Source organism: Urocitellus parryii, chromosome 3 (assembly GCF_045843805.1).
Source record: "Urocitellus parryii isolate mUroPar1 chromosome 3, mUroPar1.hap1, whole genome shotgun sequence".
NCBI classification, from domain to species: Eukaryota; Metazoa; Chordata; class Mammalia; order Rodentia; family Sciuridae; genus Urocitellus; species Urocitellus parryii.
The window spans coordinates 218,230,540-218,245,439 of record NC_135533.1 but is presented as its reverse complement, the minus strand read 5'-3'; the positions used below and the strand labels follow the sequence as shown (position 1 = coordinate 218,245,439).

Below are 14,900 nucleotides of genomic sequence, written 5' to 3'. Positions count from 1 at the left end.
GGCTGCGCTGGGCAGCGTGGAGCAGGGCGTGGGTGCCCGGGTGGGCTCTGGGGAGCGCGAGGGCAGATGTGGCCGCCGCGCCGGGCCGCGTTCTCAGCTCCCCGAGGTCCTGCCTGGGGCTGGGCGGGCCCGAGTGGGGCCAGGGCACCCTGCGCTCGGGGCCCAGGGAACGTGTGGCGAGCTGGGCCCCAGCATGGTCCTGCCTGTGGCGCGGGGACGCGGGAGGGGCGTCTCCCGTTTCCAGGCCACGCGATCGTGGCGCTCAGCCCCTCTTGGCCTGGGATCTTGGGTGCTGGGCTTCCTCCTGGTGGGCAGATCTGTGGAGGACTTCCCACCAGGCCCAGGGTCTCCTAGCCCTTCCCTGGAAGGCAGAGGTGGCGATCACTGGTGGTGACGCCCCGGGGCGGCCGTGTGTGCCAGGGGTGGGGTGCCCACCGGGTGTGGGGTGCCCACCGGGTGTGGGGTGCCCATGGGGGAGACCACGGCACTCTGGGCCCCCAGGGCGGGCCTGGGCCGCCTGAGCCCATCCCTGAGCCTGGGTCGTCACGAGCGGCACTTACAGAGGGGAAACTGAGGCCCAGAGAGGCACAGTCAGGGGCCCAGGTGGCCCAGCTGAGGGGAAGTCAGGATTGGAGTCCAGCGGTCAGGGAGACTCCGGGCCCGCTCTGCCCCAGGCCAGGGGAGCCTGGGGGACAGAGGACCTCCCAGAGTGCCCGGGTCCCCTCCTGCCTGTGGGCCTTGAGGCTTTGGTGCAGGTGACGGGCAACAGGTCCAGCTGGATCCAGGGGCACTGGGGGCCGCAGCCCCCCCGACCTGCCCGCCCCTGCGCCAGCCGCCCTCCTCCTCCGCTGCCCCGCGCCCTGCGGCCCTGGCCTTGCCAGCCGCCCTGCCCCCATGCCGCCCGTGGGCTGCCCCGAGGTGGCATGGGCAGCTGAATGGGCCCCTTGTTCCTGGCCACACCCTCTCCTTGGGGTCACCCTGGGACAGGCCAAAGTGGTGCTGCCTTAAAGGGCCAGCGCCCCAGGGAAGGGAGGAGGGCCACCCTCCCCAAAGCCACCCCCACGGCAGCAGCTGGCCTGGGAGGAGCCTCGTGGGCGAGGGGTGGACCGTCGGGGGCGGCCTGTGGGCGGGACGTCCTGGGCCTGGGTTCTGCCCAGGACGGTCCGGGCTGCCTGTGCCTCGGTTTCCCCGTCTAGAGCAGGGTCCCTCCCCGGGAGCTGGTGGCGGGCAGCTCCGGAGTGGGGACGTGGTACACAGTCGCCTTCCTCCGGGGCCCACTGTGCAGGGACGGCGCCTCCTGCGGCCGCGTCCTCGGGCTGCGTGGACGCGCGGCGGCCTGCGCCCAGGTCCAGCCCTCAGAGTGCAGAGGGGCAGCAGGCCTGGGCTGCAGCTGGGCCCCCCAGCAGCGGCGCTTATTGAGCACTGGCTGCATACCAGGCCCTGCCAGGAAGGGCCCCTGGAGGCGCCCTGTGCGGAGGGGCAGCGAAGGCCCAGGGCCAGCCCAGCGGGTGCAGCTCCAGCTGCCCACCTGCCCTCTCTGGGCCTCAGTTTCACCTTCGGAGCAAACGGACCGTCCGCCGCCCCCGCGGCTGGGCCCCTTCTCCCGCCTGCGGAGCCCCCAGCCCCAGGCCTCCCCGAGCGGGAGCCAGCGCAGAGGGCCGGAGCCCAGCGGCACGGGCCGCTCCACGAGGCGGCTCCCAGGCCCAGGCTGGCCACAGACAGCCTGGGACAGGTTGCTGCCGGTGGACAAGCCTGTCCTCGTCCTCGCCTCCTTATGTAACCGGGTCACCCGAGGGCAGCGGCCCACTTACATAAGGGAGGCGGGCCAGCGCCAGCTGGGCAGGGGGAGGCTCTTAAAGGGGCCGCGTCCTGCACCTCCCGGGCCTGGAGTGGCCTCTGCTCTCACCGCGGCCGTGGGCGTGGCCGGCGTGGCCACAGGACAGTGGGTCCGCCTGGCGGCCCAGAGCCCTGTGCTGGGCCAGGGGCTTGGCTGTGATGCCGACCCAGGAGGCGCTCGGCCAGCCTTGGCTCCCTGAGCCTCAGGGTCCCCTTGTAGGCAGTGGACATCAGGGCCTGCCCTTGCTGCTAGTTCACGTGTGACCTCAGGCAGGTGGCCTGCCGTCTGGGCCTCGGTCCCACCTGTGAGAGGCCCCTGCCTCGGGTCCAGCACTCGCCGGAGCCCTGAGAGGAGGAGGGACCAGCACCGAGGATCCAGGCTGCGCCAGCCAGGCAGAGAGCCCAGCTGTGCAAAGGCCCTGAGGCAGGCCAGGCCTGTGTGTTGGAGGCTCAGACAGGAGCCATGTGGCTGGAGCAAGGGAGAGCAGGAGGAGTCGGGAAGGGGATGGGGAGGGGACAGGGCAGCTGGTGTGTGGCCTTGTGGGCTGCAGGTTTGGGGTTCTGGGGTGGTGGGCGCCACGGGGAGCCGTGGGAAGAGGAGGAGGGCTCTGCTCAGCTTCCACAGGAGACTGTGTGCAGGGGAGCTGGGCCCCGGGGGTAAGCCTGGGTACAGCCAGGACCAGGGCAGCCGATGGACTCGGGGCGCGGAGGCCTCCATGGGAGGGCAGGGCCCGCTGGCCACCAGTCCTGCCCCGTCCTGGGCACACACAGGGCAGCAAGGGCGAGGCAGCAGCCGGAACCCCCCTGGTCAGGACCTGGTGGGGGTCAGCGGATGGCTGGAGGCCCGAGGCCCAGGGCTCCCACCAGCCTGGGCCCCAGCTGCAGGCCGCTCACGGCCGAGCCGCCATCTTCCGCCCACAGAGTGCTGACCTCCTCCTGCGCCGTGGCCTGGTGGCCGTGGGTAGGTGGCCGCCAGCACTCGGCAGGCCCCAGGCTCAGGACTGGAGGCTGAGGCAGGAGGCCCCCAGCCCCGGCACCACCTGTGCCCACGCTCGCGCCCAGGTGGCCCCGCGCCGGCCTCTCAGCCGCACCCAGCTCTGTGCTCCAGACGGGGTCACGGTCACCGGCAGCAGTGGCAGGTGACGGCTTTGGGGCTGAGGGCGTCACATCTGACCACGGGGAACCAAGGCCCAGGGGCCACCAGCATGTGGCGCAGTAGGACCTCAGCGAAGGGAGGGCGCGAGGACGAGGACGTGGCCCGAGCGGGGGGCCTGCGCTCACCTCCAGGCGCCTCCCCAGGAAGCCCCCAGCCCGGGCAGGGCCAGTGCCTCCCGGGTCCCTCCTGCCACAGCCCTGGGGTGCGCGGGTGGGGGCCGGGCCGTCCACAGACGTGGCCTCTGTGGGGCCTGGGGGAGCCGCGTGTCCCCCGCCCCGTGGCCCGGCCTGCCAGTGCCACGGCCCCCTCTGCCCGGGGTCCTGCAGCCTCAGCACGTGTCCTTTGTCCCCAAGCATCTGTGAGTGCCACAGGGCGGGCACTTGGTGAGCGGCTCGCAGGGCCCCCGGGGCACAGGGCCGCCCCTGCTCCCCAGCTGGCCGCAGCCCCACTCCGCCCCCTGCAGCTGGGAAACCCAGGCGCGTCCCCAGGCCGCCGTGGGGGGACAGGCCGAGGCCAGCCGAAGATGGAGCTGGGGTGGCGTCACCGCCTGTGTCCCCAGCTCCCGCCCGGCCCTGACCACGTGGCCACAGGAGCTTCCCGGGGGGAGAGCGGGTCAGCCCGGCCCCTCCCCCGGACACACTGACATTGAGGGACGGGAGCCTGGCAGGCGCCTGTGGGTATATTTAACCCTCGGTGTCACCTCCCAGGGCCACCCTGAGTTTGGTTGTGCAAGTGGCACCATGGCGCTGTGCTGGCACTGGGGCAGGTGACGAGGACACGGCACGGCAGCCCCCTGTCACCTGCTCAGCCCCGGGAGCCGCAGGGACTGGCAGGGGAGGCCGTGGGGCCTGGAGCCTGGCGGGCCACCCAAGCCGTGTCCTGCCTGGCCGGGGAGGGGAGCCCACGCCCCGGCCCCTCCTGGATGCACAAGATGGCCGCCCGGCCGGAGAAGCATCTGGAACAAAATGGCCGCTGGGCGGTGATGTCACGAGGAGGCCTGGCTCGGAGGCTCGGGTTGGGACGAGCCCCGGCCTGTCGCCTGGAGCAGGCTGCAGCCCCAGGTGGCCCCACGCGCAGCTCTGGGGTCCCTGGGCAGCGACGCCAATCCCAGGCCTCCGGGGACTGGGACGGGCCGGGGGCCAGGCGGGCGGTGGTGGCCTCTACCCTGACCCGCCAGCCTGAGGTGTCCAGGGTCGCCGCAGGACCGCGGCCAGCCCGGAGGGAGCGGAGCCAGGCCGGGGGCAGGGAGGCTCTGAGAGTGATTCCCCAGCAGGTTGGCGGCGGCCCAGGCGCCGGGCAGAGGGAGATGGAAACTGCGGTGCAGACTCCAGGAATCGGGGAGGCCGAGCCTGGAGGCTGGGCCGAGGCCCACGTCAGGGAGGACACCTGCCAGGTCCTGTCCAGGCCCCGCACTGTCCCTGGGGACCCTGGGTGCTGTGGACGACTGTGCCTGAGGAGGCTGGGCAGGGGCGCTGCCTCTTCTCTGCTAGGACAGGAAGGCCTTTGGGGACACGTGGCCCAGAGCCTGTGGGAGGCCGTGTCTAGGGACTCCTTGAGGCCACAGCAATTTGGGCCTGGTCTTGTCACATTACCAGGGAAGCTGGCTTCCGTCTAGCTGCAGCCTCCCCCGCGGCTCCATCCCTGGCCCCAGGATGTGACCTCGGGGGCATTAGCTTCTGCTCTGTTGTCTGCTGTGACACAGCGCCTGGGACGGGGTAGACAGTGGGCACTCAAGGGGCGCTGAACCCAAGAATCCCGGGTTCTTACACGCCAGCTTGTGAAGGGAGGAGGGCCCAGGGACTGCCCAGAAGGGGGCAGGGAGCTGGCCCTGGAGGGGCCCCGAGAGGCCGGGCCTGGTGGGCGATGGGGGACACGGAGCCACCGACAGGGACTCGAGTCGCGTCAGGGAGCAGCGGGGTGTGTGGGGAGGGCACCACTGTGCCAAGGCCCTGGGGTGGAGAGCCCGTTGGCTGGAGCCGTGGGGGCAGCAGGCGGGGAGGGCCCCGTGGCCAGGAGGGGACTCGCTCTGACCCGAGGAGGTGGGCAGGGCTCCCCCCAGGAGGCTGCTGTTCATAGACCCCGACTCCCCGGGTGGTGGGACCAGGAGGGGCCAGGGCCAGGGCGCGAGCTGGTGGGGACAAGGGCCTGGGGGCCTGGAGGTGCAGGTCGGGGGAGGCCCCGGGGACGCCTGCAGGACGGGGAGGCTGGACGGGGGCCGGCCAGGGCCTGGGCGCGGGCAACACCGGCCACCGGGACTCCAGGGCCTGGCTCTGCCTCAGGGGGACGTGGCCGGGCAAGGCCAGCCGCTGAGGGACGCGGTGGAGGTTGGAGAATGGACGGGGCGGCTCGCCCGACAGCCTAGGTCAGCAGATCAGCTGCGTGTCCACTCCCAGGCCACCCCCTGGCCGGGGGCCACCCCTGGGCCGGCTGCCCGTGGCTCCTCTGCGTCCTGCCCTGGGCGGCCGGGGTTCCCTGGGCAGCGGGCAGGAGGAGGACCCTCAGTGGGGTGGAGCCAGTGTCCGTGGCCCAGGGCGGGCTCAGGGCCCGGGCTCCGCAGTGGCCGCCACCTCGTGTGCCCGCCCTCCCAGCCCCACGCCATCCTGCTGTCCCCTCCGGGGCTCTGACTTCAGGGGCTCCAGGGTGGCCCTGCCGCGTGTCCTGCTACGCCTGGCTCAGGTCCTGGCACTGGGTCCCCAGGTCCACGCACACGCATGTCCCCTCGCTCCTCCTCGTGGCTGAGTGACCTCCAGGTGTGGGTGGCCCACGCCGGGCGTCCCCCCCTGCACTGGGTCTGTTGTGCACCTGTCCTTGACTCATGTCAGGTCCCAGAGGCCCCCGCGCCGAGGGACAGGTGGGTCAGAGGCTGACGCTCAGCTGTCCGTCTCCAGCAGGGGTTGCCCCGTCCAGGCCCGAGTGCTGCTCCTGCCTCCTGTCCCCCAGGCCCTCTGGCCGCAGGGTCTCCTCCTGCCCCAGGGCCTTGGGCCCTGCCTGACCCCTCGCCCAGGGAAGCCGTCTCTGCTCAGAGCCCTTCCCTCGCGGCGCCTGGCCGGTGGCAGGTGGTGACCGTCCCTCGGGTGGAAGCTGGGGCTGCCCACTGGCCGCCCAGCTGCCGGAGCGGAAGCGCCGTCTCCGACACTCAGGGTGTTGTCCCCGCAGAGGAAGGGCAGGGCCGCGGCCACCGGCAGCCCTTTGTCCTGAGCTGGGACTCGCCAAATTTGGGCTCAGGGCCATGGACAGGAAAGGACAGCCTGTACCCTCCGCGGAGGGCGTTGACACCGCCGTCCCGCGGTCACGTGCTTGTTTGAGCAAGGCTGCGGGGGGTGGTGACGTCCCTGGCTGCACACAGAGGCCACATGGACCTGGGCAGCAAGAGTGGTCCCCAGCCAGCAGAGGGTGTCGCTGAGACAGCTGCTGCGCACACGAGGGTCTCGCGGCACGAGGCGCCGAGCGTGGTCAGCTATGCGCCAGGCGTGGTCTCTGCGAGGTCTGAGGATGGAGCCATGAGGGCTTGTGCAGAGGGCATGCTGTGCAAAGGCCTTGGGGCAGGAGGAGCCCCTGGGGCAGGAGGAGCCCCTGGGGCGGAGCAGAGGGGAGGGGAGGGTGGACAGGGCAGGGCGGGCAGGTCCTGCGGAGGACTGTGGCCCAGGGAGGTGGGCCCTGGAGGCTGGGCAGAGCCAGGACCTGCTCCTGTGACCCTGGGATGTGACCATGCGTCAGGGGTGCTGCGGGTGCTGGTGGCTGGCCCTCGCCTCCCTGGGCCCTCTGAGCCCACAGAGGACCTGAAGCAGGTCAGTGGCGAATGCCCACCTGCAGGCGGCGACACCGGGGCTGGGGCGTGGCCAGGGCTGCGGTGCTCACCCAGGGCTCGGCAGATGGGCCTGCCCGGTACAGTGGGGACCTGCGCCTTCCAAGTCCCCGGGGTGGCCTGTGGGCGGTGGGAGCCAGGCCGTGTGCCGGGACCCGGGCACCACCAGAAGAGTCCCAGTGCGTCTTAAGGCTCCGAGAAGTCCCGCCATCACCCCGAGCCGCGCACAGGACCCGGACGCTGGACGAGCCGTGCTGAGGCCGCCCCGGGCAGCCCCCGGCCGGCCTCTCCCGCTGCGATGGCAAGAGGACAGGGGTGTGTTTTTGTGGTGTGACCCAGAACAGTGCAGCTGGGAGTGGTGGCACGTGCCCGTGACCCCAGCTCCCCCTGGTGCCAGGACTTCAGGCCAGTCTGGGCGGCAGAGCCGGACCCCGGCCCAGAAACCAGACAGGCACAGGGCAGAGCGTGTCCCGAGCCCCAGGACGGCACCCGCTGCCGAGGTGGCCGTGGGAGCCTGCGGGTGACGCTCCTCCCCGGACTGGGCTCCAGAGGGGCAGAAGCGGGTGCTGTCCACTGCCACCTCTGCGGAGTGGCCTGGGGTAACGGACGTGCCTCTCTGGGTCTCCAGGGGTGGCCCGGCTCACCAAGGACCCGCGTGGGGCCCGAGATGGGCCAGTGCCCAGTGCACAGCTCGGCATCTGGAGCCTGGCCAGCCCCAGGTGACCGTCACCACCCTCCCCCAGTGGCCGAGGCTGGTGCTCTGAGAGCCCCGGTGGGAGGGCTGAGCAGGACCACGGCCCCCCCGCCCCGCCCGCCTTGGTCCCCAGCGCCACTGTCAGCCATATGGACGCGGGAGGAGCTCGGGAGGTGGGTCCCCAGCTGGGGACTCTATTAACTGACCAGAGAAGGGATCCAAGGGCCAGGAGTCGCCCCACACCCCACACTGCAGACGGCGTCCTGGGGAGGGGGCGGAGACCCCACAGGCCCCGCCCCTGCCCGAGCTCAGGGAGGGGCTGCGGGGGAGGGGCTGGGTACAGACCCCCGGCCGCTGGCCGCTGACCCTCTGCGTGCTGGACCCTGTTCTGCCCGTCTCGTGCCTCAGTCTCCCCACCTAGGTAGGTGTCCCCTAGAGGGACTCAGAGACCCTTGAGTCCGTGGTGGTGACACTGCAGCTCCACCTGGCCAGAGGGTCACTGGCTAAGCGCAGGGCAGCTCTGTCCAGCCCTCCTGGGCCGGGCTGGCCCTCGCCTGCAGGACTGCTGCTCATGCCCCCAGTGCAGGGCCCTCCAGACCCAGAGCAGTGTCCATCCGTTATGGTCACTGCTGTCCCCCCAGGATGGCTCCAGGAAGCCCTCAGTGATCCGTGCTGGCAGTCCCCGGAAAGAGCTAACGTTTCTCAGCCCCAGTTTATGAATGAGAGCAAGGCTCAGAGACGTCAAACTACTTGCCCAAGGACACACAGCCAGAAGTCAGCAAGCCTTTTCAGGGAAGGCCTCACGGTGGACATTGCAGCTCTGACCAGGTGGCTTGTGGCCTCTGCCACTTGGTCCTTCTTTCTGTGCCAACTTTGAGTTCATGGGCTGCAAAATAGGTGACCCCACACAGTGAGCCGTGGTGGGCTGACCTGACCTGAGCCCCACATCCCGATTCCAGAGCTGCCTGGTCCCCCAGCCCCTCCCACCCCAACCCTGTGAAGCCAGCTTTGGACGCTGGTGCCCACCTCCCGGCTCCTGCCACACTGAGTCTGCTTCTTGCCCCTGCCCACGGCTCATTCCATCCATGAAGCTCAGAGATGGGTAGCATTCCCCTGAGACCACACAGCAAGAGGGGAGCAGGCAGGTGGGAACCAGCCCACTGCCCCCAGCGAACCTGCACGTAAAGTCCTCAAAACAGACCACAGGAACCCACCCGGGCCGGCGAACAGACCACAGGAACCCACAGGGGCCGGCCTCCGTGGCCCAGCACGGGAGGGGCCCTGGGGTCAGAAAATAAATGAGCAGATAAAGGTGTTGTGTCAACTACCACAAACAAACAAACAAAGAGGACCCAGGCCCTCCAGGCGGGGCGGGGTGGCCCTGCTGCCCCTGGGCAGAGTCTCTGAGCCTGCTGAATGCCTGCTGTATACTGGCGCAGGGCTGGGTGCTGTTCCCCAGGCTTCTCCCCAGGACCGCCCCAAAGACCCCTTGCAAGCCTTTTGCGCCCCAGTGGGGGGCACAGGCGTGCCACCCGCCCCCCCTCCCCCCCGCCGAGCCAGCTCTGCCACCCTCCTGCCTCTGCCTCCAGAGCTGGCCTCACCTCCACCAAGGTGGACGCAGCAGCCTGGGCCCCAGATGCTGTGCACCCTGGGCCGGGTCCTTGTCCCCTGGTGTCCTGGGCACTGTGGGGCACTGGGCTTCGTCCCTGCCTCCGCTCTGCTGGCTGGGCATCCGCCGTGATGCCACGCGTGCCCGGACGCGGCCCCCACAACAGCTCCCGTGGGCGGACCGGCGGCCGTGACCCTGGGCGGCTGGGCAGGCGCCCTCTGCCCTGAGCTGGGCTCCACCCTGGAGCGGTGGCTGGGGTCGGCGACGCGCGGGGCCTCCTCCAGTTCAGTGGGACACTAGCCGGACCTGCACTGCCACTCGGCGTCTGTGGCGGCCAAGGAGGCCCCGGCGCCCGTGTCTGAGGGTGGGCGCGTCTGGGCCTCCTGGTGACCTTCGGTCGCCTGCCACAGCGGCCTGGACGTGCGGGTCCCGCTGACGACCTGGACACTTCCCTGTTTGTTAAAGAATGTTCCTGGTCGTGGGTGGACAGTCCTCATCCTGTTTGTCCCCTGTACATGCTGCTGGGGACGGAGCGGGGCCTCCCGCCTGCGAGGCGAGCCCGGCCCTGGACCCCGACTTCACGTCAGTTTAACTTACATTTGAGGGGTCACTGCGGCCAGGGGCGCCCGGGGTGGACGGGTCTGCACGTGGGACTCTCAGGAGCCCAGCAACGGACTGCGGTCAGCAAGTGGCCGAGCGCCTCCCGCGCTTCCCAGAGGGTCCAGGGTGGGAGGGCAGAAGATGAGGGGCACTCTGACCCTGCTGCAGGGGACGGGCCTGAGGACACAGTGCTCAGTGACACCAGAAGACACAGGCACACGCCGTGGTCCGTGCCAGGAGTCTCTGGAGTCTCAGCCACCGAGAGGGAGGCAGCCTATGGGACTGGCCGGGCTGGGAGTCTGGAGGGGACAGGCTTCGTCCTGGGGACACGAGAGTCCTGGAGCCGGTGGTGGGGACGGCCGTGTCACCCGCATGTGCCCCGGGCCCTGGGCGGGGTGCTCAGGTTTCAAACAGTAAAAGGTGGACACGAGAAGGAGCGGCCAGGCCGGGCACCAGGTCCCCAACCCGCGTTTAAAAACAAACCTCCAGGGACAACTGAGAAACAAGTCACCATGGACTCCCCAGGGCCAGGCGCAGCGGCCACCGTCACACGGCCCTCAGGAGCAGGCACAGGCCGCCGGGCAGCATAGGGCCTGTCACGCGGCCAAGGAAGAGGGGCTGGGCGCTCAAGGCACAGCGGCCTGGGTCCCCGTCCCCACCACCGAGACACCGGGGAAGCCAGACCACGGCCACCGCCACACGGCCACTGCGCGTCCCTCCGCAGGCCCAGGCAGCGCTGCAGCGCAGGGACGCTCCGAGCCTGGATGCTGGCCAGGGCAGGTCTGCAGGACGCAAGCCGCTGGCCTCGGGACGGGCTGCGGACACGACGGTCCGCGGTGGCTCCTGAGGCCACGCTGGGGCCGGTCCACCTGTGGGCAGCGCCCTTGGCTTGCTGTTCCTGGACTTGGTGGCCCCAGGACACTGGATGGTGGGTCGTGCCGTGGCCCCCCTCCCAGGCAGGGAATCGAGGCCGGTGTGCCTGGCCCAGGTCAGGGGGCACACCTCTGGCCCAGGTCAGGGGTCACTTGGTGGAGGTCCACATGGAGTGGCCGAGTGCTGTACTCTCAGGACACAGCCATGGCCACGCAGGGCCCCCAGGGCGGCGTGCCTGGGCGCGTGGTCACAGGGGCCTCCTGTCCCCTGGGAGGGCAAGGGGGGGAGCCTGTGGCCTGCGCCCTGCACCATGGGGTCTGGCATGGGCGCGGGGCCCAGCTTGGCGCCTGGTAGGTTGGAGGAATGGCCCCCTTCCTGGGAGCAGGGCTGGGGTGGACGACCCGCCTGGGAGAGGCTCAGCTGCCGCCGGACTGGGCCCTTCCCTGCAGCGTGGCCACCTGTGCTGGCCTCCAGGCAGTCCAAGCAGGACTGGCCAGCTCCAAGGGCCGCTGGCTGCCCAGCCTGGGAGCCCTGGGCACACGCTGCCGGGCACTGCGCGCTCCTGGGCCCGGGCGGCGTGGGTCCTGACGCAGAGCCCGGGGTGTCGTTTCCCACCTTCACCACGGGCCCTGGGACAGTGCCCATGTGATCCCGAGGGCCACCAGAGGACCGCGCCCCAGTGCAGGGACACTGCGTCCTTGCCCCCTGGCAGCCGCTCGCCCAGGGGAAGCGGGACCGAGGCTCGGCCTCCCTGGGCCACACAGCCGGAGTCCTCCGTCCGTCCCGTCTGTGTCCGGGCCCACCGGCCTCCGGCCTCCCAGTGCCTCCCGCCACCCTCTTGGCCTGGGGAGGTGGGGCCCCTTCCCTCCATCCCGCTGCCCAGCCGATGGCGCTGAGCTCAGCGTCTGCGCGGCCGTCACCCTCCCTCATCTGCCAAGGGGCCACTGATTTCAGATAAGTGGGAGAAGCCAGCAGAGGGGCCCCCAAGCCAGGTGGGCAGGTGGGGCATGGCACCACAGAGGGCACCCCTCAGCCCTGTGGGTCCAGAACCACCGGGCTCCAGGACTCGCCCCCGCGGCCCTCAGCTTCCCTGTCTGTAAAACGGGCAGGACGACGGGGCAGGTTGGGAGTTTTCATATCACAGATGAGGTTCAGAGAGGGCAGGAGACTTGCCCAGGGGCACACAGTATGGAAGGGCAGAGCGGGGAGTCCAGCCCTCCACGGAGCCAGCCCTGCAGACGGGCCTCACTCCTGCTTGTGCACACTGGGCCTGGGGCTGGGCTGGGGGCTGCAGGGCTCCTGGCCACACGTCATGATCCTCCAGGGCCAATGAGAGGGACCCGGCACGTTCTGGACCAGCCCAGCCTCAGACGGCACCGAGGTGGGCACTGCGGCTCCCGAGGCCACAACCCCTCCCCCTCTCTTTGCAGACGCGGAGCAGAGCAGCAGCCCCCGGGCAGGGATGGGGTCCGACCAGGAGGACAGCAAGCCCATCACGTTGGGTGAGTCGGCGCAGTGGGCAGGCGGGGGCCACCCAGCCCTGTCCTTCCTCCGGGGGCCGTGTGGTCCTCCAGCAGTGGCCAGGCAGCGCGCTGCCGCTCCACTTCGCGGCTGGGCGAGCGAGGGCCCGGGGACTCGGGCAGGCGGAGGAAAGTCGGCCCGGGGGCGCAGAGTCTAGGAGCAGGAAGGGGCCGCAGGCCAAGGTGGCCCCGGGACCCTCCCGCCCCTCGGCCTCCTGCCCACCAGCGCCTTGGCACAGCCTGTCCCTCCGCCTGGTCAGCTGACCGCTCTCCGGGCCCCCAGGTCCCGTCAGGGACGTCTTCCTGAGCCCCTTCAGCCCTGCTGGCCCGGGCTGCTCCTGGCCACAGCCCTGTGCCTTCTGTCCTTCCTGCTGACCCCTCGCCTCGTGAGCTGGGGACGGAGCAGGGCCTGCACGTCCAGGCGAGCCCACACCGAGCCCCACCGGCCCTGGAGGTTGTTTGAGCCGGGCCTTGCTCGGTCCCCAGCTGAACCTGCCGTCCTCCTGCCTGGGCCTCCGGAGGCGCTGGGCTCACGGGCGCGGCCAGGTGTCCCCCAGGGCCCCCCTGCCCCGAGCGTACTCGGGCCGCAGTGTCCAGAACAGGACCTGGCACACAGTGGGTCTCTTAAGTGTCGGGGAGGAGGAGTGACAGGGGAAGGACACAGGACAGCTACGGAGCGGGGCCTGGTGGACGTGGACGGCAGGAAGCGGCCAGGGCCTCCCGGCGGCAGACGGCTGCGGGTCCAGGAAGCCTCAGGCCCGGCCGCTCCTCCCGGCAGCCTCAACCTCCTGGGCCTCCCTGCAGGCCAGGAGGCGCTGGCCTGCTCCCGGGGGACCCTGGGATCTGGGGAGGAAACCTTGTCCTCCCGCCTGCCCGGGAGTCCCCGCGCCCGCCCGCCCGCCGCAGCTGCGCGGCGCTGCACAAACAGGAAGCCGGGAGGGGAGGGCGGGGGCACTGACACGGCGGCCAGCTGGGTCGGCAGGAAACGGCTGCGGCCGCTTCCCCTGGACACCACTCAGCGGCCACCACCCGTCCTCCCGGAGACGTGTCCCTGAGGCTCCCAGCAGGGCACCAGGCACAGAGTACCTGCTCCACGAATGGCAGGCACGAACGTCACGCCAGGCCCGGGGTCCTGGCTGCCAGGGCTGGGTCCTGGACACGGCTGGGTGCTGGGCACCGGCATGAGCTCCCTGCAGCCCTGCTGCCCCCTGGGGGCTGGGAGAGGAAGTCCCACCACCTCCAGGGCTGAGGGCCCCCTCCCTGGCTCCTCCTGCCCCGCGCTGCTGGTGCCCCTCTTGCCCAGTGTGTGCCAACTGGGCACCCTGCACGGGCTGCTCCTGCTGCCTGGCACACGGCAGCCCTCAGGGAGGTGGCCAGGCACTGTGCTGAATCGTCCTGACCCTGGTAGTTTGGCTCCGAGGGTGTCACCGGGCATGTTCCTGGCACCTGGCAAATCTTAACAGACCCCCTCTCGCCCCCCACGGGGAGATCCGTACCCGACTCTGCACCCGGGGTTGGCTCCAAGCGCCAGCCTCCACCTGCCCGGCCTCCGCACCCGGGGCACCCGCACCCCTGCCAGGCAGCTCTCCTACCCGTGCCCTCACGGCCTTTCAGAGTGGAGTCGGCTCACTGAGCACGTCCACAGTGCTGTGCCACCAGCACCCCGACCCCTTCCAGAACCTTCTCCTCACCCCAGACAGCCCCGGCCCTCCCCGGCCCTGCCCCACAGGTCCTCGTCCCGTCTCTGCTCTCCTGGACTCTCCTGTCACTGGGTCACACACTGTGGACTGTGTCTGGCTCTTGCTGAGCACGAGGTCCTCAGGTCCCTCCATGCTGCCAGTGTGTCACCTCGCTCCCGCCTGGCTGAGGACGCTGCGGGTGAATGGGCCACTGTGTCCACGTACCCACTCACGGACGCTGGGTGGTTTTCCGGTTTTGGCCACTGTGAGCCATGGGACATGGAGTCCCATGTGGCCCGCCACTCCCGCCTCTCTTGTCCACACTTGGGCACCCCTTCCACACGGAGAGCGTGGCCAGGGGCGGTGGGCGGGGCTGGCCCACGGCTGACCCTGGCTTTCCTGTGACCACATCAGAGTGCTCACCCCTCCGGCTCTGAGAACAGGACCTGGAACTCTGGGGTGGGGTGTGACGCCCCTGGTCACCCACCAGGGAGCCGGACCTCGCTGACCAGGGCAGCCTGAGCCACGCCCCGGCTCCCCACCCGCCGCAGGGGCTCTGGCTCAGGCCAGCCATGGGGGGAGCAGACAGGCCTGCTTGGCCCACCGCCTGCTGACCCCACCATCTCCCTGTTCCAGACACAACTGACTTCCAGGAGAGCTTTGTCACCTCCGGCGTGTTCAGTGTCACCGAGCTCATCCAAGTGTCCCGGAGTGAGTGTCCCCGTGGGCCCTGAGATGGGACCTGGAGAGGGAAGGGGCATCAGAGAAGAGCCCTCCACCCTCCTCTGCTCCCTGTCACCACCCTAAGACTCCCAGAGCCCAAGATCCTGGTGACAGGCCCCTTCCCAGGAGCCAGAACCCCAAGGCCAGGCAGAGGATCTAAAGAAACTCCACGGCAGGAGGCCCCAGAGGCCCAGCCCTGTCCCCTGCCTTCCCAGTGGGCCTGCTGGACACCCCCATTTTGATCTTAGCGCTGGCCAGTGCCCCCCCACCAGATCCGCAGAGCCTGGCCTCCAGCCCCAGCTACTCCTCTGCCTCCCAGGCGGCCTTGGCCTCCGCCCATGGCCTCGGTTTGCTGGTGCACAGAAGGCAGACTCTGGCCGAGCTGATGGCCAAGCCAATAGGGGA

General features: G+C 70.4%; 1 protein-coding gene across 5 annotated transcripts in view; it reads left to right on the top strand.

The window, feature by feature from the left end:
• Positions 1-14,900, top strand: part of Nfic (nuclear factor I C) — a 47,660-nt gene that overhangs the window by 18,847 nt on the left and 13,913 nt on the right. For all 5 annotated transcript variants that reach the window (XM_026404267.2, XM_026404268.2, XM_026404266.2 and 2 more), the window contains exons 3-4: positions 12,004-12,075; positions 14,409-14,483. In XM_026404267.2, the coding sequence (XP_026260052.1) occupies positions 12,004-12,075; positions 14,409-14,483 (147 nt within the window). The remainder of the gene's footprint in view (positions 1-12,003; positions 12,076-14,408; positions 14,484-14,900) is intronic.